The sequence below is a fragment of the Pteropus medius genome, unplaced genomic scaffold (genome assembly GCF_902729225.1).
Source record: "Pteropus medius unplaced genomic scaffold, Ma_sr-lr_union100, whole genome shotgun sequence".
NCBI lineage: Eukaryota > Metazoa > Chordata > Mammalia > Chiroptera > Pteropodidae > Pteropus > Pteropus medius.
Window position 1 is genome coordinate 11431299 of NW_024346667.1, and position 24869 is coordinate 11456167.

The 24869-nt window shown below is 37.6% G+C and overlaps 2 protein-coding genes across 3 annotated transcripts in view; one reads left to right on the plus strand and one right to left on the minus strand.

Moving 5' to 3' along the window:
* Positions 1-24869, plus strand: part of ANAPC10 (anaphase promoting complex subunit 10) — a 257736-nt gene that overhangs the window by 175568 nt on the left and 57299 nt on the right. The window contains exon 6 of one of the 2 annotated variants that reach the window (XM_039876055.1): positions 623-3124. The exons of the other annotated variant lie outside the window; for it this stretch is intronic. The gene's annotated coding sequence lies outside the window, so the exon portion shown is untranslated. Of the gene's footprint in view, positions 1-622; positions 3125-24869 lie in introns of those variants that run through there. 2 annotated transcript variants of the gene reach the window in all.
* Positions 1-24869, minus strand: part of HHIP (hedgehog interacting protein) — an 82057-nt gene that overhangs the window by 2953 nt on the left and 54235 nt on the right. Inside the window, exons 5-12 of the mRNA XM_039876046.1 lie at positions 23068-23219; positions 22494-22667; positions 21674-21817; positions 18258-18379; positions 15873-15996; positions 14817-14947; positions 12992-13073; positions 652-800 (exon numbers count right to left, since the gene is read on the minus strand). Of these exons, the coding sequence (XP_039731980.1) occupies positions 652-800; positions 12992-13073; positions 14817-14947; positions 15873-15996; positions 18258-18379; positions 21674-21817; positions 22494-22667; positions 23068-23219 (1078 nt within the window). The remainder of the gene's footprint in view (positions 1-651; positions 801-12991; positions 13074-14816; positions 14948-15872; positions 15997-18257; positions 18380-21673; positions 21818-22493; positions 22668-23067; positions 23220-24869) is intronic.

The window sequence follows — 24869 nt, forward strand, 5'->3', positions numbered from 1 at the left end:
TTACTTCACACCAAGTAGAATGTAAACATCATTGCATGTAATTGAGGAACTCTCTAAAGGACAGAATAACCCTGCAATAAACCTCCTTTGCTCTTTCTCTGAACATGGCACACCTAGTTGATAGTTCACGAGGCAGTGGCAAAAAAGATTTTAAAATCTCATGTAGCCTCTAGATCATTGCGTTTCCCCTTTTATTTAATAATACTCACCGAAGAACCCTGTTTTTAGTGCACTGTAGCCAGAGAGCAAGCAGTAAAGTTAGGGAGGGCATTTATAGGGTGTCTGGAAAATGCTGGCACTTGGAGGGGGCTCTGCAAACACGAAGTCATTGGCTGGTGTGAAATCTCAAATGCAGAGCCCGTAGAGATGATCTAGCTGATCTAACTGTTTTCAGTTTTTACTTTCTGAAAGGACTCGATTATTTAAAAGGCTCTTATGTTTATGATTAACTTACACATGTGAACTGTCTACATTAAGAAAATGGGAAAGATTACATTTACAAGTTCAGGAGCAGACCGAGCATTAACATCCCTGTAAATGGCTAAATGTTGAACACTAGATAATTCCAGAGGAAACAACTGGTGTAAAGTCCCTGAGTCGCTAAGGACTGTGCCATGCCCAGTCTTTCGCAGGGACAACAGAAATACTAACCGATTCTGCAGAAGTCTCCTTCCCATCCTGGGCTGCAGCAGCACGTTCCCGTGGGGGTACAGTAGCCATTCCGACAGAGCCGGGAGCACTCCGAAGCCAGTGTCTGGGCAGGCTGGACAGCCGCTCTGCATTCCTCAGGCACGAGAGGTCTGCATCAAAGACCACAGTTGAAAGTGTATTTTCATTGAATATCAATATTGGAATGAAATCTAGCGATTTTGTCGCTTACGAAGCATGTCTCTTGCTTTCTAAGCAGACGTTTTTTGTAAGTGACTCAGAAAGATTGACAAGTTTCTAAGAATAAAAAATAGACTCTGGTGAGGAAGCAAAATGGCCAGTTTTGAACCAAAGAGAACATAGTAAACATTGTAAGAAATTTTAGCGTAAGAAACTTTAACGTGATCAAAACTCATCGATTAAAAATGTAATTTCGTTATATTGATATTTTACATTTGGTAGCAAAGACTTTCTAGCAATCACAATCTTTAAAATAAAGATGTATAGATATTTTTAAACTTTTTCCCCCCCAGATCTAGAAACATTTTTAGGAATAGTATCTGAGATAGGTTGCACTTGTTATTGGCATATTGGCAACATCACTAGGCCGAAGGCATTCATCAAAATGAGCTCTTGTCGCCTAAAAAGATGGGAATCTATTTTTATTTCAATTTCACATTTCTTTTGAGATGCTTTTTTCAGACGGATTCTTATTGAAAGGATATCACACCGTGTGTGTGTGTGTGTGTGTGTACCATTGACTCAAAATTTCAACTCTTTGTGCAAAGAATCATATAGATGAAGGTGACTATCTATAAGGACATTTAAATTTTTTTGATTTTGTCCTGCTATGAAGAAAAAGAATGTTACTGGTAGCAAACAGAAACAGAATCTGCCAAGTAAAAAGTCATAGACTTTTTAAAAAATTGCTCTACCATTGCCACCATTTAGACAGGGACCAAGATATCTTCAGAAGATTTTTATGGTTCTTAACTGGTTTTGAAATAAGAGACTGTCTTTCGAGCTGGGCCGGCTGCGATCGTAGTCACAACCAGCTACTCACTACCTAAGCTTTGGGAAAAAATGTGCAGTGGTCCTCCTCTCATCAGTCACTGTTACCTGTGCCACAGTGTGGTGAGAACGCTCTTTTCAGTTAAGGAATGTAAACAAACCTGTCATCACGGGTCAAATCGCCATCATTAGGATGGCCAAGGCAGTAGGACCCCTTAGTACCATAACAAAGAAGGTGATAATTATAGGTCAAAACCACCACAAGAGGTAAATGATATAGTTTTCTGAGAGAAGCAAATAATTAGGCCCTTTAGATTCAGTTGTCTTCTTATGTCCCTTTGACATTATGAAAAGCGATAATAATTTTGGGGCCTAACCTCAGGCTGTTTCTACAATGACTCAAAACTATGTTAAAAATATATGGCGACTTCTTTAGTGCTTCTCTCCAGTAAAAGTCCTACTCTAAGTTGAAAGTACTGTGTTTTTCAACCGACACGACAATTCAGAAAAGCCCCTTAAATCTATTGCACTTCTTATTTAAATCTAGAAATGTGAAAGGTCCCCTAAGACATTCCATGAACTGAGCGTGTTTTGACTCAGAAAACATTAACAAATACTTTCCACATGTTTCCCAAAGAAGACTTTCTGGGAGTAAATGCGGGGTGGGAGGAGGTGGAGAAAATGGTAAATGCCAAGAAAAGTGAGGGTATTTTCTTTGCCTTCTTCTCGTTGTTGTTCGATAGCGCAAGTCCGTTCTCTTTCTTCATCATATAAAAATCTGACTTAGTTTGTGAGATAATGGTGCCATTTTTGACCACCAGAAGAGCCATTTTTCAGTGCCCATGAAGTTCTTCTGAGTCATAGGCTAAGATCATTTACTAAATGGCATTCAATAAACAAGTGTTCCAATTTTACTGGTAACTGAAATTCTGTTTATCCAATTCTACTTGTTAGTCACTTGTTTGCCCTCTTTCTCACTCATTCAAGAAAAGAGACCCAGAAGTAGAATATGTCAAAATATATTACATGTGACACAAAAATCTGCAGGCACATAGCTCACGTCCTACTTGACAATTTGGTTGATGCCTGAGCAGATAAATCTAAAGAGGCGAAGACACCATTTACATCAGGAATGTAGGTGATAAAAACAAACAAACATGACAAACAAACAGACAAACAGACTCATGGACACATACTGTGGATTAGTGGTTACCAGAGAGAAAGGGGGAGAGGGAGTTGATAGCTGTAAAACAGGTCAAATATTCAGTGACGGAAGGAAATCCAACTTTGGGTAGTGAACACACAATGCAATATAGATAAGACATACTGTTGAATTGTACACTTGAAACTTATTTGATCTTATCAATCAATGTAACCCCAATAATATTTTATAAAATAAATACATAAATAGCAACAGTAAAAAAAAAAAAGAATGTAGGCGGCTCCAGGTAAACAACAACCACCAGAAGATGTTGCCTGTTTAAGGCGAAGCGTGGGGCATTGATTCACGCACACTAGAGGAAGGGATGAGGACATGACAATGAGGGTCCAGCACTGAAGTGCAGTTCTTCAGGGTGGACATCTGATCCTTGTTTGCCTGCTGACCTTCCAGTTAGGTGCTTTGACTGTTATTCACCAAACCCTCAAATATGTGGAAACTCAGATTGTTGGGGGGAATTCTAAGTTGTTGTGTTGGGGGGTTTTTTTGGCCTAAGATTTAGTAAACACTTACCTATTGGTAGATGGAATTATTTCATATTTTGGCTTGTTTGCCTTAGCTTATGTAAGACTCTGTGGTTGTCATATATAAACATTATGATTCCCTTAAGTTTTTATTTAAATACTTGGGAAAATAATCTTTTTTTTTTCTTTTATGAAGTTAACAACTAACATTCCTCACTTATCATGTCCAATAAATTCTCTCCCTCTCTTTCAAACTCTTATTCTATTGGAGATCCTTGAACATTAATATTACATAAAACATAGCCATCTCTTATAGGACTTCACTTAAGGACTGGGTTATCCTATCTCCGTTTCACTTCCCAATTAAAACTAAAGCTTTCTGAGGGCAAAAGCTACATATTCAGTCCTCTTCAAGTCCAGTCATTTACTCAGGCAGGTACTGTGCTCTTCATGGGAATAAGACATAAACAAAACAGGGTCCTGATCCTCATGGAGACACCATGGAAAAGACAAACGTGCAAAACCAAAAGAATAATTCAGTGTGATCTTTGCCATTATATAGATGCAAGTGAAGTAACATAGGTAATATAGATGAGGGGGCAATTAGTTTAGAATTGAAAGATGTTATAGAAAGATGACATTTAAGCCACCGAAGTATTTTATCTCCTTTAACTACTTATATTGATAGCAATGAAGACAATACTATATAGGTATTCAATAAGTTTTTGTTAAATTGAATCGAATGCATATAGTAGAAACTTTTCAAATACTTTTTCTGGAATGTAAACTCCACTAAGACAAATATTTCCCTTTCTTCTCTGTTGTCTCTCCAGGACCTAGAAGACTGTAATAGTACATGGAAGATGCTTATTAAAAACCTACTGAATGAATGAATGAATGAAATTAATAAGAATATGGGATTTTAAGAGTGTTTCTTTTCCATGCTATTGAGTGCAGATAGTAAGAACATAAGAACATATGGACTAATTAGGGGAGGGATATTAAAATCTAATTGCTATACTTTTATTTCATAAGCATAAAACTAAAAACACTATATTTATATTGCCTAAATTAACTCGTCTTATAAAATTCTTCTAAGGCATGGTTAAATTCATTGTAAAAGAAGCATTTTTACACTCTAATCATAGTAAATAAATAACAGGCTAAGAAGTAAGCATGACATAAAGAGATATGCTTGTTTTTTCCATCTGGGAGTTAACTCAATGTATTAAAATTCATTTTTCTGGTAATATATTTTGTAAAGTCTGATAAAGATTTTTGATGAGCCAAACTATCCCCCTCCGCTCACACTTTGTTCTGATGCCATTTCTTCCATTGAAAAGAATAGGGTTCCTTTACATGAAATGAGGAAAAAAGGAAATAAAACAAGTAAATTTGAACTTTGTTATTACTGGTCACCTTCAAATAAACCATCGTATGTATACATAATTACTACATATATACACACTTAGATGGGATCTAAACAAAAATCTAGAATTTTTTTAGTCTGGATAATTTTCTTTAGTTTAGGCATCCACTAAATTCTTCTGGCTCATGTTTTCGGTGTCAGTTTACCCATGAGGAAGAGAATTTTGGATTCCACTTGTCTTATGACAACATGTAGCCCTTTAATAGTAGCTAGTAAAACGGTAATAAATTACACAAATACAATTTGGCTATCAGGAATCTTATACATTCATAATACACATTCCAGGTAGGAAAACAGAGGAAATGAAATCTTTTCTGTGTAACCATGCAATATTGGTCTCATTGGGACTTCATGGCAGAATAGATGGCAATACACATTTCCTAACAGTATTTTTTAAGTACGATTTGAAGTATACCAAAAAATTGCATGTTTTATGAGCCACTGCATTCATTTCATTCGTAAGGAATGCCTCCTTGACATTATATTATATGTAGTCTGCAGAAAAATCTTTCTATATATGCCCTGAGTGAGTAACCCTGATTTTGGAGTCAGGGGAAAGGTTACTTAAATTCATGAATAACTCTGAATTTATGCACATTATGTGCTAATTTTTTTTTATTTGCACTGTACATATCTAGAACTCTAATTTAGGCTGGGTAAGACCAATGTTATGTCTTATTTCCAGCCAGTGTCTCGAACTACTGCATTTCTCTGTTCCAAAATGTGCCAAAACATGGAGCTGGGCCTTGTTTTCTCTGTGACCGATGTTGTCTTCATTTTGAGGTCTTCGATTTAAATGCTGAGCATATGCTCACTTAGAAATAGCATTGACTGGCTTTAATACCTGGGCAGTTTGGGCCTGAGGAGGCACTAAACTCGAAGGGGACAGAGGTGTGGTGATTCGGTGAAGTGAGCCATGGGTTTAGCTGCCTAGTGCTAAAAATGATTACTAGAATTTTCTCAAATATCCACTAAATTTTGTTCTATGGTTAAAGATACAACCATAATAAATGCAAGTAATGGAGCCACTTAACAGTTTTCAGTAATTTCACATTCAACTTTATCTTCATGAGACAGGGGCAGTCTTGTTGTTCTCAAATTAAAGGATCAGAACATGTACAGAATTTAAATGGCTTTCACACAGCTAGTCACCATGGCTTGGAACTCTTTCCTAGCTCAGAGTTCTTTACTCTCAACTGGTCCCCTTACCTTAGGAAAAAGGGAGAAAGGCACCCATATTTCAAGCCCTGTTAATCTATCCCAACACCACTATCACACCACACAGGTTTCTAAAAGGGTGTGTGGATCTCCTTCGTTCAACTTTACCAGGTTAACTCAATGTATGTATTTCCATGGGAAAGTTAGGAAATGAAGTTATCTATTTCATTAAAGGGAAAACTTAGGAGAAACGATGATTGAAACTAGATGATAACGTCATTTGCTTTTAGAAAAAAAAGTCCAATTTTATTAGATTGCCTTATATATTTGTTGTATTATGTTTGCAATGTCCTAAATTCAGAGACTGGTCTACTATAATTATTAGTGGTGAATATAGAAATATAGGCCTTTCCACTTTAATTCATTGTACATGTCCCCGAAAAATCTGTACTCTATAAAATGACATATTCGAAGTAATAGAACTTATGGGTAAAATAGTGTTGAGGCAGATCCCTGAAGATCGATGTGACTTTGTATAACTACAGCACAAGGGAAAACAAAACTTGGTACCTTGGGAGAGAGTCTGGGCAACCCAGTGAGCAGCTAGGCAGTATAGTAGCTGGAGGCTGCTGCCTCAGGGAAGATTAGAAACACAAAGATGGTGATGGAAAGGAAGCTTTGAACGCTAGGGAAGCGCTACCTGCAGGGAGCCATGCAAGGCTGTAGGAATGCCTCTCAGGGTGGGGGCGGGGAACCAAGCATAGGCACTTATTTTCATTTTAACACTCAACTGAGAAGGTTCCTTCTAAGGCTTGTTCCTTTTCTTATAGTTTTTGCTATACTTGCTTGAAAAGCTACCTGATTTCCATGTTATACAGTCATCGTCCTCTTTCATATGTGAATTAATTGGTGTTAAAAAAAAAATCACACAGTAGCAGAATAGACGAGACCAAATCACAGTATTTTACCCACCTCAGTACACATAGCCTTCTGGACCATTAATTCAGCAACTTGTATAATGTCTGGCACAACTTTCTTGTCTGAAAGTGTTCTCTCGGGTCATGTTATTTACATTTTTGATAATGTGTGCAATCTCCCAAGTTAGGTAAAAATTAGCTCTTAGAGGATGGGACTAAGTTCTTATTTATATTCTCCTTCCATAGCACAGAATATAATATCTTGAACACAGGAAACATGCAAAAGATACTTGTAGGCTGAGTGAATCTCCTGATTTAATCATAAGAGTATAATTGTACTTATTTTGATATGATAAATAAAAACTAAAAGATTAAGATACAATAAAAAAAACAATGCCATCGCTTCCCAATGTAAAGAAAGAAATACATTTTGTTCGGAATTTTATGTCCAAAATCAATTTTTTTAACTTATAAACCATAATTGATAAAAATTTTAGACACTAAATAAGAAATGTCTGGGAAAACAGGCATTTTAAATAACACTTTCATTACAATATAATTTAAAAGACAAAGTATTTTTCTTTTTAAAATCATCTAAAAGATCTTTTTCCCACTTATAAAGCTGTAGACTTACTAGTGTTTTAACTTTATTTTTAAGGGGAAATTTTTAAATATCACCAAGTGCTTTAAAAGAGAATTAAAGATTTGAAACAAGTTTCTGTCCTTTAAAAGAATACAGAAATGTCAGTTTAAATTCTCTTTGAAGACTATTGGGGTGACAAATGTTCAAATTTTCATGTTATACTTTTTGATTCATTTGTCAGTGTTGACAAAAACAAGTCAATTAAAGAGATTTTTTAACATGACTAAAATGGATTAGTTTTTAAAAAATGATGCTAAGATGCAGTTTTTTTCATTAAGAAGCACATATTCCTCTAGAAAACACTTTTTTTACAAATGTACGTGGCTATTTTATGAAAGATTAAATCTGCCTTTATCTCAAGCACTGCATTACCTGATGATACACTGCCTCGCAATAAAAGTATTAGATATTCAGAAGGTCTAATACTGTCAGACTTCTACCACTGTCGGGGAGGAGGGGGTGGGGAGACATGGGGATTAAACAGAAGGGCTTCGAAGAGTTTTTGACTCTTAACAAATGAGTCTCATTTCAAAAATACATTCTTCACTATTCATATACTTCCTTTATGTCTTTTTAACAAATGCCATTTATAAGTGGCAGTTCAATCAATTTTCATGGCAATCTGTACAATTACTGTAGGAACTGATATTCCAACATTCAAATTTGAGTGCTTAAGAGAGCTTATAATTAGTATAAAGCAGAAAATTCCTTTGAAGGCTGTGATCATGTCACATCTCCAGGAAATAGATATACATATAAGACTTATATAAGCATTTTATAACATAGCCCTTAGATTAAAAAATTTTTCATACATTTTTATATAATATTTATTATTTATTTTGAAATAGACTACTCAAGTATGTTTAAGTGTGTCTACACACATAAACATATGCAAATCTTGGTAAAGTATGAAAAAATTCCAGTTATGCTTAGGCCATTACCATATATTATGTATGCACGCTCATCCATTCATTTGAAGTTTTGACTTTGATCTCATCTCATTCTTTTGTAATACGTCTTTAAAACTTTAAAATGTCAGGTGCTGCCTGGCAGCTCAGAACTGATTTTTTAGTTAACAAGTGATCGTGTACCACAACATAAAATATAGTACATTAAGAATAAAATAAAAGCTGGCAGATAAGTACATATCCATTTTTAGTTATTGGATATAATAAAAAATAAAAATAGCAAAAATGTGGAACGTGCTTCCTTGTCTTTTAGTCTTCAAATCTGCTATGCTGAATGGATTTTTATAGGGCATATACTTGTTCATGACCTCTAGTGTTAAGAAATTCTGTCATGTTTGAAAACTGGTCCCTAGTGGAGCCTGTGTCCCTGTTAATAGCTGAAAGGTCAATGGAGCTGCTAAACAGTTTGCATTACTGTCAGGGTGGCCATGAAAACACCGCCTGCAGCAAGAGGACTTGGCAGCTGGGTCAACAGGCACGGTGGGGATTTATCAACCTAGGGGGCCGCTTGCATGAAACTTTGGCTGATGAATTGGGATGAGGCGAGCTTATCGGGCTAAAGCCTCTGTGTGATGCATGACTTTCTTTAGGATGGCAGAACCGCCTGCCGGCTTCCTGAGACATATGCAAAGGATAAATAGAACTCATTTCCTCTTACCAAGTGATTTTTTTTTTTTAAGCACTCTTCAGCATCCAGTATAATAAGGAGTAAGATGAAGATATTAAGAAAATAAATAAATAAACAAAGGGCAGGAAGTGGGGCCATCAAGGGAGCAGTAGGGAGGAGGCAGAAAGAGCAGTTTGGATATTGGTCACATAGGAGTTTGGGGTACATACAGCATTTCTGTAAAATGACTTCTTGAGCCTGGAATTCGCATTGTTAATTTATAGACCTCGTAAGGGAATAGTCCATAAGACTTGGTTGGGTAACAGATAAGCAGTATGTTAAAATACAGTAAGACCGGGCACATCGTAGTTAAAGCAACATGATTAAGAATAATTTTGTTTTACAAATTCCTGGAGAAATAACCCGGAAACATTTCAGAATCAATAAAAGGGTTATTTGGTTTAAGTTCATCTGAAACAAAAATGAAATAATCTTTGTCAAAAGTGTGAAAAAATTTGTGTTCTATCACAATCAAGTTAATAATTCTATTAGAATAAGTTAATAATTCTATTAGAATTCTTTAGTTTCCATTCCCCAGGAGCATGTTCGATTGTGAAAAGATTTAATACAGAACAAGAAACCAAGACATGTCTTACACACTCAAAAACTAGGTGTGAAGAGCTTGTTAAAGCTCCAAGGACACCTTTACCCGACTTGTGGAACTGAGAAACCTTAGAAGTTGAGAGATAGAGCACCTGAAAATAATTCTTGACTACATGGAACGAACACCAATGATACTAAAGAATGTAATATGTTTTAAATATACCATTTAATTATCTTCGTAGCACTCTGCACAAGGAAGCAGGGCAGAATGGTCATCGGCACTTTAAACCAGACCAAGGTGCACACTGTTCTGTAAGAGCCGAATGCAGGTTCCCACACCAAGGAAGATTCAGAGGCAAGACGGACACCTCCCTGTCCTACCAGGATGAACTTGCTCCTAGTCTTGCTATGTACTTAGCAGGTGGCACTGCTAAGTGACACTAAAATAATTGCCCAGCTTAGTGCTCATTGTATCGGAATCTGTTTTTCTGGAACTGCTGGCCCAAGGAGCTGCCCAGAGAGGCCATGCAGAACCCAGCACTAGAGACTTTTGGGGACCCAGTGAGCTGGCCCAGCAAGCTGGATGACTGGTATTGTCTGATCCTAATGCCGTTCTACCATGAGATGTGATGACATTCCTGAGGTGTGTGCAGTGTCCTCACATGGAGGCAAAATTCATCCCTTTGTCGCTTTTTTCATAAATAACTGGAGTTCTAGTTAAGGCTTAGAGAAACCTGCTTGTATTCTTATTTAATTTTTTAAAAATAATGGTCTTTGATTTTTGTAACGGATATCTCGCCATCCTTTTCTGAGAGGGATGCCACTGTAGATGATTTTAAACTTACGTAAATGATTACATAACATATAGCCTCAGACCAAACTGTCTTTTCTGACTGAGGTGGTAAAGCTGGCACCTTGCCTTCTTTTGCCAAAATGACTTAAGAATATTGTAGACGATTTCTAAACTCCCTCATCTTTCTTAAATGTGTGTGTGTGTGTAGGGAAAAACAGAAAAACCATAAATCTTATGGTGAGGAAGAAAGTAACTTTTATGACATCTAATATAGAATATAAGAAGTTTATAAGTTGTCATGAGTCTCTTCCAGGGCCAGGAGTCCATTGGTGTTTGAAAGTTATTCTGAAAACATCATTCTAACAAATTTGAGGCTCCTCTACAAGAATACCATTAACCCAGGATTTTAATTTGAGTTAGATTTTTGATATAACAAGAAATGTCTGTATATTGTTTCGTTTTTTTTTTTTTTTCAGTTGATGAGGCTCTTTCTTTAATTTCTCCCTCAAAAGTTTTAGAAAAACAGTTCTGCTTTAAAGCAGACACCCTGAACACTGCGAGGCCAGTAATTAGCCTGTGTTTCCAAAATAATCCCGCTCACATACACGAACACTTCTACTTATATAGAAACTCAGCTCATCTAGGGAGAAATACTATAATAATAAACATTGGCATCCAAATCCAAACAGCATGAGGCTCCCAACACATGTTTATGAAAACATTTGTTTTCTTATAGTCAGTTTAATTTTGGAATTTATGCCTCAGACTGGGTACGAGGATAATCACTTTGGACTCTGTCACTCGCCCCCCACCTTCTGAAAATCAAACACACATCTTAACCCTGGCCCCACACATGACACAACTCACCAGAAACAGGCACCATAATGAGAAGTCAGGCCTTTCAGGTATGTCACTCTGAGACCACCCTACTAGAAGAGGCCCTAAGATCACAAAGCCAAGGTCCCTTATGGCAACCCTGGTAATTAGACACTAATAATGGGTTGAAGGTGTAAAATTCACCTCAATGAACCACCAACAGACTAAACAATCCAGATGAGAGAAGGGTTTTTGTGAGGAGGAGAGAGAATTAATTATAATATACCAGGAAGCTTGCAAAAGCACATCAACTTTGACAAACATAACGGAATAGCAATGACTATTTTGAAACGAATGGCATTAGATTAGAGCGAGATCCTTTGCCCTCGTTATGAATCTTTAGAATGCTGCTATTTTATGAATTGACACTAGTCAGTCACTGAAGCATCTGATATTTTTTTCATTCATTACTTCGCTTTTCACAAAGAGAACATTGATTTCACGCTCAGGGAGGAAAAGAACCCCTCTAGTTTATAGATGGGTACTTCCCTTTTGTGAAAGAAAATGTGTACTATAACACGGAGAAGGAATGCTATCATCGCGTTATAGATGAGTATCTGTGATCCTGCAGAGAGACCATTTAGCATTGTTTCTTCTTCTTTTTATTTCGCAATAACAATGTCAACTTTTATTTTTCTCAGAAAAGACAGTAAAAGAACAAGAATCTCCATTTTGTTAGTCAGTGACTTTTTCGGAAAAACATACAGTTTACAAGTTGCAAATGATATTTTCAAATGGAGCTAAATTATTACTTTCAGTAAACTTTTCAGATTACAATAATTCACTCTTCTAAAAAAGGCTTGAAATTCAGAAATTTAAATTTGCAAATGGGCTGATGAAGGTAAGTTAGTACAGAAAGAATCTGGAATTCACAGCGTGGTATAGCTAGAGTCTGACAACTATTGGTGTTTAACAGTAGTAGCTGTGAGATTGCTAGGTTCAGGAACAGATGTTTCTGAACTTATGATTAATATCTATTCAATAGTATATAATTTTAGCAGTTTCTGATAGTCCCAATTTAATCCATGAAGTTAACAACTGACTAATTACGATTCGAGGTAATTTGAATGTTGTGTGTGTGCTGAAGTCGTGACGGGTGGGTGGAGAGAAGCGGGGGAGGGATAAATATGCTCTTCAAAGGATTAAAACATTCAAATCTTCCTTCGGCCGAGGTAAATAACAAAACACTTTTTCAGTTTTCATTTGTTTAGTCACAGAGGCTTACGTGAGAGACTCGGATCTTGAACTGCCCAAATAATTTATCCTGATTACCTAACAAAAATCATATTAAGCAGCTGCAATGGCTGCCAGCATGTTTCTAGTTTGCTCGAAAGAAAAGGGGGTTTTATCGTTTCCACAATGAGAGCCGAAGCCACTGCCTCCCACATCCGGGTCCTGGTCTGGCATTTCACTGAGGACCCTGGTAACAGCAAGGATGACGGGAATGTGTGATCGAAATAAGGCTTCTAAAGTTCAGCGTAGTCCGGTCTAGTCCTCACAGACTGTTCCTCCCAGGACAGCACTTATGGACAACAGGGCTGAAGCATTCCTCTTTCTTGGTTACTAATTGCAATTTGCCTATCACTAATTTGAATGCACTACAATAACATGGAGAAGAATATTTCTTGACTGAAGGGAATGTAAAAAAAACTCACCTTTTGGGATCTACAATTTTGTAGAGTTTTCCATTGTGAGTCTGAGTCATACTTTTACTACTCGATAGAATGTAAACTTCACCTATGAAGAGAGAAATACAATAAGTTAATTCACAGCATTACAAGGCCTTACTTCCTCTTATTGCTTAGCAGATATTTTATATGTGCAGTACATGTATTTGCATGTATGTATGTATGTATGTGTATACATATGTGCATGTATGTATATATGCGCGTGTGTATACACACATATATTATCAGGAAGATCACTTGCCTAGAGATTATGACAGAGTTTCACATGTCTACCTGCATCTAGATTTTGCTCACTTCTCTCCATATCCCACTATACTCCATTGCAAGCAGATAGTAATCTCTCTCCTGGATCATGGCAATAGCCTCCTCACTGATCTCTCTGCTTCTATCCTTGTCCTTCCATGTTTCCTCTTGATATACTAGCCACAGTGATTCTTTCGAAGGGAGTTACATCATATAAATTGGATCATACTCTTTTGTTTCAATACCCTCCAATGGCTTCTAATCTCTCTCAAAGCAAAGGTAGTTTAAGTCCTGACAGTGAGCTGTGTTGTCCCGCCTTATGCTCTGACCTCATTGGCAATGCTTTGCCCTCTTGTTCACTCCTTTCGAGCCTCACTGGCCTCTTGGCTTTGAACACACGAGGCAAGTTCCTGGGACAGGCCACAGGCCCCCGCTGTCCCAGGCTCCTCCTGTCAGGCTCTTCACTCGGTCCCTACCTCAGCCTTTGTTCTAGGTACTTTCTCAGGCTCCTGCCTTTCCGCATGTTGCTGCTAGATCCACTTGTTTCACTCCTTCAAGTCTGTGTTTATGTATCATCTTTTTTGACTATACCATTTGAAACTGCACTTGTCCTAGCCCCTAGCAATTTCTATCCCTCTTCACAACTAGACTTTTCTCCTCAGTGTATATTACCAATTGACATACACTATATATATATATATATAGTGTATGAATAGAGTGTATTCTGACTTTGATGGGAAACACAGAGTGTATTCTGACTTTGATGGGAAACACAGCTCTTCTTTCTTAATACTGAGAAATTCATTTCTGAAGCTGAAGGAGTATAGCAGTAATTGTCTGCATATCATTCTTTAAAGGGAGCCATTATGAAAGTGACGTTTATCTCTGAAATTTAGATTTAGTAGCATTTCCACTCTGATCGCATTCCAGTTTCAATTTCTTTTTGCTTGTTAAGATGTGTACATTTTGATAATATACCAAGAAATAAATTGTTATGTTATCCCATAGACCATCAATATAAATAATTTCCATTTTGTTGAAAAACAAATCTAAAAACTCAGATTATCTTGTACAAATTTCATGCCCTGTTGGGCAAAAAATTTAAAAATTAGGAAATAGAGGATAAGGTGAAATTCAGATTGCGACACATTTTTCATTTATTCCAAAAGACGTGGATAAGTGGAAAGGTTTTCAGATCGAGAATATAAACGAATGCCTCAGATGCATCAAAAATATCAGTAGACATTTAAATTTTTCCCTCTATTCAGGACTCAAAAATTCACTTTTGTTGCTGCCTCCCATTTTCCTCCTTTGGTTTTACTTTTATATTTCCAGAGTGGAAATAAGATGTAAAAACCACCAGAGAAAGGTGATTAGAAAAGAATGCGTAACTGGACCATCTCAAATCTGTTTAGCAGGTAGTCTTTGCCACAGGTTACATTTCCAACACATAGAGGATGAGGTGGTTATACTCGTTCTTCAGGGCAGAGCAAGGCCTCTTGGGCAAAGGAGTGGGAATGGAACTTAATAGAAATAGTTTGTACAGTACCTAATTCGTCTTCTCCGAATCCCAATATGTGACCTGAAAAGTAACCTCTACAAGAACCGCTGCTGGCGAGACAGAGTGGTTTTTCCTGCCACTGCTTGGTCACTGGACTTTGCTGGAGAGTTAAGAAATTCCTACAACACAAACATACCATAAACGTACAATGAAGACATGCCTTTGCTTAAAAAATAACAATCAGATGTTTAACATAAAACTCAATAAGTAATTGTTGTGCCATAGACCTGGCTTCTAAAGGGAAAAATATTATAACCCCATAATGTGTGTGAATACTGTGGAATTCTCATGTGGGGAAAAAGTACTTAAAGATAAGATTTTGTTTGGTGGGGGGCACTAAGAGTACCTGAGCATGAGAAAAGCCCTCCCCTTCATCCAGAGAATGATACTTCCTCTCCAGGACTAGACTCCATGCTGTGCTATTAATCAGAGAGAGGGACAGGGGGAAGATCACGGGGTCAGTATACTTTTCTAGTTCCTTGTAGCGACCAAGCATGTCAGCTCTGCCAGATGTCTGAATGCCAGCAACTTGGGAAACAAGTTTCTTAATTTTGGTGTCATCACAGAGCTTCTTACAAATATCCACGGTATGACTTTAGGCTAAAATTTAATTTGGTAATATTCCTACCAATAGAGACAAATGTCCTCAAAGTATCACAAAAGCAAGAATTCTGAGCCTTCGATAATTTTTAAAATATTTATAAACTCATGTAAAACAATAGTTTCCAAATTACTCATTATCATAGGAAATTTATGTTAAGGATGAAGGGAAAAGCCTAAATAATACGAATACTCCTTCTGAAGACTTCTCTGCACTTATAAGAATTATTTTAGGAACTTGATCAAGTCTGTTCTAAAAGCATCTCATAGGAAGTTCTTTGATTAAACCACAGTATATAGTGGAACTAAAAGTAAATAATATTTATGTGTGTCCCAGACCTAATCCCCCCAAAGAGACAATCATTTGAGTACTTTGTGGCCATTTGCCCACTAATCAATGGATATGTCATCTGAAATATCAAATCGTGGTATCAGAAAACCTACCCATTACGGTCCCCGAACACGTAGCTTCCATACAGTCTTTCGGACTGGCAGCCTCGGTAAACAAATCCGCCAACCACCGGACCGTTACTGAATGGTTTGAATTCTAAAAGTGATGGCTCACTTTCTGGAAAGAAAGAAACATAGCATTAGATCAAATGAAATATGTTTTCATAAAGTAAAGGTAATGTAGGCCAAGCAACAATTATTACAGTAATTTACATTAACTCTGAAGTATGTTCCATGATGCACAAGACAGATCCTTGCTATAGAGATTTAGTGAAAATAATTACTCCTTTCACTTAATTTGTATACATTTAAAGGGCTTCCATGTGCAGCTTAATGAAATGGGGATGCTCTGAAATGCTGATTTTCAATGAAATTAGAATCTGGATATTTTGCAAATCATGGTTATTTACTTTAGAACCAAAATATTTTTTAAAATACTAAATTTTTTTAATATTGGATTTTTAAATAAATAGATGCTTCTGTATATATTTATTAGTAAATTGAGCCCGACCGCTGTCAAGTTATATAAAATGTTTAAAAGTTCACACTTTGATGAAAATAATAGTTTAGTACATACAATGCCTTTAAAACCACAGTCGTACATTTAAAACAATGTCCTTAGTGAAGTAATATCTTCATCTAGCATATTTTAATAGTGCTCTTCACAGAGATGTGTGTTAGCAAAGTCTATTGCAGCCACTCCTTTTGATGCACATGTATATAGACGTGAATCGCAATCGTTCCACGCATATCATTATACACTTGAATATGCATATGCTAATGGTGATGGGAAAGATCTAAAGCCGGTGACACATTAATCTGAAACCTACTTATTACCTATTAAGTACATTATGTACTTAATGTCAAATAAGTCACCATCAGCAGGCAGTATTTTCGGCAAAAGTTTTGTGGAAAGACAGAAATTTTAAAGCCTTCCTCCTTCTACATGTGATTACGGTGAATATGGTGTTATAGAAGTAGAAAACATAGGATTTAAATAACCAGTACCCCGAGAGGCAGCATAATAGAATGACTGAGGTCGTGAACTCTGGAGTCAGGCTGCCTGGGTTCAAATCCAGGCCCTGACCCTTCATGTTGTGTGATAATTAACCTTTCTATGTCTTAGTTTCTTCTTCTGGACAATGTGGCCAATAGTAGTGCCTGTCACATAGGGTCGTGCTGTGAATGAAATAAGTGAACTTCTTGAAGGGCTTACTATCAGGGCCGACATGAAATAAACACTGTGGGTGTGGTTATTTGTTTTGTTTTGTATTATCTGTTTTATTGAGGTATACTTGAGAAAACGGTAAGATATTTAAAGTGTATATCATGATAATTCGATATACATATACATTATGAAAAGATTGTGTGGCTGTGTTTTTAATACATAAATGTAGGGCTGCCGATATTAAAACCAGTTTCAGCTGAATCCCAATTCATGTGCTTGTAGAATTTAGTTTAATCTACAAATTTAGCTGGAATGCCATCACGCTAGTGACTCATTAGATATTTTTTTTCCAAACCACATTATTCTTTGGTTTGGCTTTTATAAGATGCACACACACACACATACATTAATACCTGGAAAAAAAAATAAAGAAAAATAACTAAATACCGCATGAACTAACACAGCTGCTCCATTTCTGGCACTAAATAAATACCTGTATTGAATGAGTAAATAGAAGAAGCAATCAATTTAATAATCTTAATCTACTATATTCCCTGAATCATAATAACATTTGATATATTGCTTCCTCTGAGAGGAATAAATATTAAAACATTGAAAATGCTAAGTATCTTTGACTTTATTATTATCCATCCAGCTTTATATTTTATATGTATCTCTAAAATACTCTAGTAATCATGTTATTAAAAATAATGTCTAAACATCCCATTTCCATGGCTTGAGTAAATAATATGTTTTTATAAGGCTATTACTTTGTTTTCTCTAAAATAAATACATTAAACATTACATTCTTATTTGAAACACTTATAATTGCTAAGGCCAGCATGTTGGGTATTGAGAAGTTTCTTATCTTTAACACTTGCCTTTTTTCCTCCTGTATATATGTTATCCGTTATATATTAAATAAATAGAAGTTATTCATGTTGATTCTCAGATGAGCAAAATATAAACTGCTAACTTTTTAAAGGTCCATTAAATTTTTTGGACCTACAGAGCACCCCAAGAAACCCCAAGGGTTTAAGAGTCACTGGACCTTTAAAAGGTGAGCAATTTACTTCCTCACCATTGGTAGGCCAGTATTTTTATGCTTTCCCAATGCTCCTTTTGCAGAAATCCTTTTTCTCTTCAATTAATACACTAAAATAAAATAAAACCCAAACTAAAGCAAATTCAACAAATTATGCTCTACTCACCATAATCTTTTCCCTTTATTATCTGTAAGATTCTGGCTGATGATCTGTTCTTTCCATTGGAGTCTGAACAAAGTATTGTTAAATTGATATTTATATCAGTGGGATGTCGATCCACAGCACACCTGCATAACAAAAGGGGGACCCATGAATTCTTGGATGTGGTCTTCCCAGCTCAGACTAGAGACTCCCAACAGGGGAACCCTTTGTGGGCTGAAAAGGATCCGATGGGCTATTTAGTTTGGATCCTCCAGAAAAGACGGAAGGAAACATCCTGATGTGTTTGTTGACCCGGCGGAAGCTTAATGCTCTATGGAGAATATTTCTCAATTTTTCTTGGTATCTCCCTCCATTATAAATGTGCACTCTGACTTAAAACACATGTTAGTCTGTCGTTCAGCGATATCACATGCATAACAAGCTGGTAAAGTATAAGAATAAGAATCAGCATCAACCCACATCTGCAACACACTATTAGTTATGTTATTAATTTAGTGTGTCTTACATGGAGTCAGTTCATTCTAAAGCTCAGGCTACTGTCACGTAGGAAAATGTACACTCCAATTAAGGGAATAAAATAAAATAAAATAAAATAAAGCTGATCCCACAGCCATTGAGATCCATTACATTGACTCCGTCTTCATGTTCTGGGGCCAGAATTTTTCTGTGATTTAAGCAACTCACTGTGAACTCCATGAGGACAGGAGCCACTTCCAGCTCCTCTATCTCTGTGTTTCTGTTGCCTGGTTCAAACCTGGGACTATGAAAGGGGCTCACTCTTTGTTGAATGTTTAAGTCAGTGAGGGGCTGGGCATGAGGAGTTCGAGTTGGGGGAAGAGTCGTGTTGAATAATATAATTGTGAATATAATACAGCGTTGCAGTATTTTTAGTTTTCTCAAACTCAGCACTATTGACACTTTGGGCCAGACACATCTCTGGGTGGGGGTACTGTCCTGAGGACTGCAGGATATTTGCATTTCTGGCGTCTACCTGCTAGATGTGAACTCTTCCTCCCAAGTTCTGAAAACCAGAAATGTTTCTAGACATTGCCAGATTGCCCTGTTAAGAATCTATGTTTTAGGCCACAAAATATATGAATGATTTAAAAACCAAACAAAACCCTTGGGGGCAATTAAATAAATTAAAAAATGAAACAATCTGAGAGTAGGTTCTGAGTCTTAAGCAACATAAGAGTCATATATAGCAATTATTTAAACAACAACACAACAAAAATTGTTGCCTCCAAGCGATCCCACTCACAATAGGGAAACTGTAAGCCTGCCGCCAAAGACGCGTTAGTTGTTTTGTGGCAACAGTGCCTTTATTGTCCTCTTTAATTTAATGATTCACAGAATACAATGCCCGGCAGGAATCATGACACAGACGTGCTGCCACTTAAGGTGGAACTAAATCTGTACAGGGTGAGAAAAATTTTCTGGATTGCCTGTCTTTTTAAGATGAAGAAACTATGACCAAAAAAAAAAAGGTTTGACCTGTTTCTAAGAAGAAAGAGCAAATCTGGAAGGAAAGGCCACCTCTCCCAAAGGTTGAATTGCTGGGGGCCATGAGGTCTAGCCCTGGCCGAATGCTAGGTCCACTGAGAACCACTTGACCTTTCCTTCTAACCTTTCGTTTCTTATGTAAAAAAGAAGCTTGACAGTGAAATTTCTCTGTATGATACTATAGAAGTAGATAGATGTTATTATTATACATTTGTCCAAACCAATAGAATCTACAACACCAAGAGTGAACTCTAATGTAAGCGATGGACTTTGGGTGATGATGATGTGTCGGTGTGGGTTCATAAGTGACACAGATGGGCCACTCTGGTGGGGGTTATCGAGTGTGGGGAAGGCTATACATGTGTGGCGGCAGGGGGTGTATGCGAGAGCTCTGTACTTCCCACTTGATTTTGTTGTGAGCTTAAGACTGCTCTAAAAAAATTAAAAAGAGGTGGGAGGGGGAGGTCTAACTCCAGGTACCTGAGTACTGCTGAGAGGCAGAAATGAGATCATGTGCATAAGGTACTTAGCTCAGCACTCTGTGCCAAGGTGCTTAATGAAAGTCAGCTTTACTTTTAGCCAATAATTATTTCAGTTTCCTTTCTGCTTTATTCATTTTTCCTCTGCTTAAGATAGTCTCGGAAGAAAGCGTTCCTTCAGCCCTCTGTCCGGGAGGAGGTAGGACCCACTCACAGCTCAGGCTCCTGCTCACTCAAGGTCCGTAAAGCGCCCCCGCCCTGTCCTTGTGTGTTCACCTGAGGGTCCAGGCCCCCCAGGAAGGTCGCATGAAAGTGCCAGTAGGATTGTGGTAACTCAGGCCGCTTGACTTCACAGTGCTGCTTTGTGGTGGTATCTGTGAGTTGTGAGCTCTAGGAGTGGAATGTGACAGTTTCCTCCACATCCTGAACCCACCTCAAGTATTCCCTGTCGCATGGATTTTAAGATCTGCTGAGATGCCAAAAAGGAAATGAACTGTAGTGTTAGGCTTTGATGGAGGGGACACGAAGGCCATGAGGGACTGTAAAAATAAAAAGTTCGAAAAATACTCACCTTGCACACAGTGAACACTCAATAAATATTAAATAGCAATAATACTTTAGCTAGTGAATGAATGAATGCAGCCAGAGATATCCATCCCTTAGTCTGACTAGCAGACCACGGGCTGGATGAAGCTTTCATCACAGAATTGCTAGATTATAACACTTCACAGCTGTTTTGAGTGTACCCCAAATTTCTCACTCTACATACTTCATACTGTTCTTTTCTTTATGGTTCATTATAGTAAGCAGTCAATATGAATTCCTTTAGTATTTGTAATTTTTTTTTAAGGAAAAGGATGTCAACATTTAGTCAATCCCTTACAAATTGATGTTGTATCATATAGATTAAGTGAAGCTATGAGACCAAGAATTATAATTTGTTTAAAATCGACCAGAGGTGTCAGACACTCTATTTCATGCTTTACTTTATAGATATGTATTTAATCATTACAGATCCCTGGCAAGGTAGCTATTACCAACCCCATCTAATCTGTAAGGAAAGTATCATTTAGAGGGGTTTAAGGAGAGAAATTAAAAGGTTTATTATCTCTCTGATTATTTAGATTGAAGTCTGAATCATCATACTAGTCCAACAGTGCAACAGCGTTTATCTAGTAATAGCCCTCCAAAACTTGAAGGCGATTTTTCTCCACGAACTTGTCCTTCTCTATATCTAATCTGCTTTCTAAATCTGCTTCATGCATTCCTAGACGACAGCACTACACTCTGGCTCGGACAGTGAGCCGGTGAGATTCGAGAGGCACAGCTTTGCACTCTGCTCTTGGCCGCTCTGTGTCTGGAACTCGCTTTCTTTTCCCAGTTCCTGAATCCCAGCCCAGCTGGAAAGCAGGCGAGAGGACAGGCTGGTGTTCTCACCTGCCTGGATCGTGGAGGCCGTGCGCAAACACTTCGGGGGGCTGGTTGGTGCTGTTGAAGTGTGGGTTGCTCCGTGGGATGGAATAAGGCACATTGCACATGTCTGTGTCCACGTCCAGCCGGAGCACCGAGCCCGTGAAGTCACTGAGAAATTCGAGGATGATATAAGTGCTTTCTGTTTTTGTTACATGTGGCACCTACGCTAAGTGCAGGGAGGCTGCTCTATGGATCATCCCACTATTTGAGACACAATCATTCAAGTTCCAGATTCCATATGGTGGAAAACGAAACGAGGGGAAGTTTGGTTTCAGACAAGGGGCTGCACCGAGACGTAGCTCGATGGTGGCTGAAGGCTGTAGCGTCAGTAACGCCACTGCTTTTTGCATCTGTCCTATTAATTTTTTTGCCAACACAGGTATTTTACATCCCCCGAGAAGCTCCGCTGGAACATGTTAGCCCACTGTGCAGTGCTGAAGGCAGCATGGGCGGCAGGATGAGATGCCACCTGCTTTTCAGGGCTGTGTGCAGCGCGCACTGTGTGCAGCCTACACTGCATGCAGCCTACACTGCATGCAGCACATGCACTAACTTGTTGTAGGACATCTCAGCTTAGTGACTTCCTAAAATATTACATGATCACATTGTTGAATTCCTCTCCTTTTTATAAATGCAGACACTGATAACCAAAGTTAAATATTTAACCAGTGTGATAAAATAGAGACTGTTCTTCATTTGCTGGATCCAACCCTTTTTCCTGGCTCTGCAAGCATTTTACAGAGGAACGTTTTCTTTCTTTCTTTCTTTTTTTTTTTTTTTTTACCTTAACCCATCCATTTCTTCCATGTCATCCAGTGTGATCATGCCATCACCTAGGATGATGTACAGGAAGCCATCAGGACCGAAGAGCAACTGTCCTCCCAGATGCTTTCTGTGGAGTTCTGCGACTTCGAGAAACACTCTGGCAGTTCTCAAATCAACTTGATGGGGATTTTTTCTACATTGTGGGGTGGAAACAATACCACAATTGTTAAAGATGTGAGGTGAATCCACTAGAAAGTAAATAGTACACACAAAGGGAGGAAAAAAGCTAGTCTGCAAATAAGGAAACGCATGCTTGAAACGGGGCTAATAAAAAATTACCAAAGAATTACATCACTTTCTCAGAAGTTCCAGAAGTAGCATTTAAGTTGCAAGATAGTCGAGGAAAAGTCTCAAAGCTATCACTTTCAGCAGTTCCTCTTAAAGGCACATGGGCTTTTAAACAAGATGGAGATTATGGTTTAATTATTGCCACTTTATGGCTATTTATTTGTCACTTCTGAACAGAAAATTAGGAAGAGATATAGAGAAAATAAGATTAAAAAATAGCTATGCCTCCATGCATTCGGTGATACCTGGATACTGTGTATTCTACAACTCTAAGAATGTGGTCATGAGGCCCGATAGCCCACCGCTCTTGGTTGGTGGTATAAGACACATACAGCTTTCCATTTTTCCTGTAATTGGGATGGAATGCAAGGCTTAGCAGTCCTCTTTCATCTCCTCCCTGCAGTCAAATGAAAAACACAAAGAATTGCGAAGTTAATTATGTTCTTTATTGTGTTTCAACTGGAAGCCCAAAAGAGTCTCTTTCTTTCTTCTGGATAATCTTTGCTCAAACTCTTTTCTTTTCTTCCTTGCCTACTGCACAAAAAAGGATTATAAAACATTTCACTTTGTGGAACTCTTTAAGGCTTAGAACAAACCAATTGTCTTGTGCGGTTATCTATGCACAAGACTCTTAGACCACTTCTGTCAAGTGATTTGTGTACGTAATCTTGGGAGGCTAGGAAGACAAGTTTAAGTGCTGTGGAGAATTCTCTGCTGGGTTACTAGGTTGCTTGTAGTCCGGAGAAGACAAATAAAAAGGTTTGTAATCAGCAGTCACTTCTAATGCAAGTCTCCAAAACCTAAAACACTGGTGTGGGCTGCCAACTCCCACTGTCTTGGCAATATGTTTAGAAAACAGTTAAATTGCTTGTGTAATATGTAAACCTTTGTTTTACCCTGGAGGCATCTACATCAGTTGTCGCAATGATGGTGGTCTGCTCCTCATAGCTAGGTGATAAGCAGCCTCGGCCGATCTACATAGAAAGAAGGTAGTTTTACATGTATCCCTTCACTGTATAGAGTTATTCTTTACAGAAGGATGGATGGGGAAATGGGAGGAGAGCTAAAAGCCAGGACTGGGATGGGGGTGGAAGAAATTCTAGAGAGGAAAGTGTACACTAGGAAATAAAAGAAAAGTCCCAACTTTCCTTTGTTAGTATGTGGATGTCAACGATTGTGTACGGTAGGCATGCCGAATGCTGCAACAATTAAAACATCATCATGTTCTTAAATAGAAAGGCATTTTATCTTTCTTTTCTGCTAATTCAGCTGAAACTCAATATGGTCTTCGCATTTGTTTTATCCCACGATTAGTCTAGAAATTTCTATAATGAAATGTAAGTATTTAAAATGATCAAGATCAGAGACTTAAGTTCATATTCTAGCAAACCAGTGAGCGCTTTCTCTGGAGTCTGATACATTATCCACAATGGCGAAAAAAGGGACATGGAAATTGAATGCTGCAACGGCCACTAGTGCATCACCTTACACGCGCTATTTTATTAAACAACACACTTTCTATGGCAGAAAGCCATGAATTACTCCTTAGAAGAGGAGGGGGACAAATCTCTAAGACTCCAATTTTCAATAATGGAAATACTCTTGTGTTTTTATTACCAGAAGAGCATGTGCCGCTAACAAAGCACAAAACCGTTTGTAGTTTGTGTTCTGCAAGGATTTGAGAATGTAAAGTTTTAGGCATAAGAAGCTCACTTTTAATAAACACTTTCTGATGGATTTCCTGGATTAGAGAAAAACTGCTTTCAGATACATGCCATTCAAAGTGGAAACAAAACAGTCAGGCTTTAAGAGTGTATAAATAAGAAAGTCGATGCAAATATCCCAGAACTCCCAAATCATTATTCAAATGTAAAAAAAGTGGAACTCTTCATTAGCATGTTACAATATACTGAAATTAATTTTAGTCAAAAGAACAATCTCATTGAAAGGTAAGGCTCTGATGACTATGATTTATAAATGAGCCTCTATTTTTCAGATTATCTCGTTAGGATGATTTTAATATTGAAGAAGCCTTCAGATGTTGCTG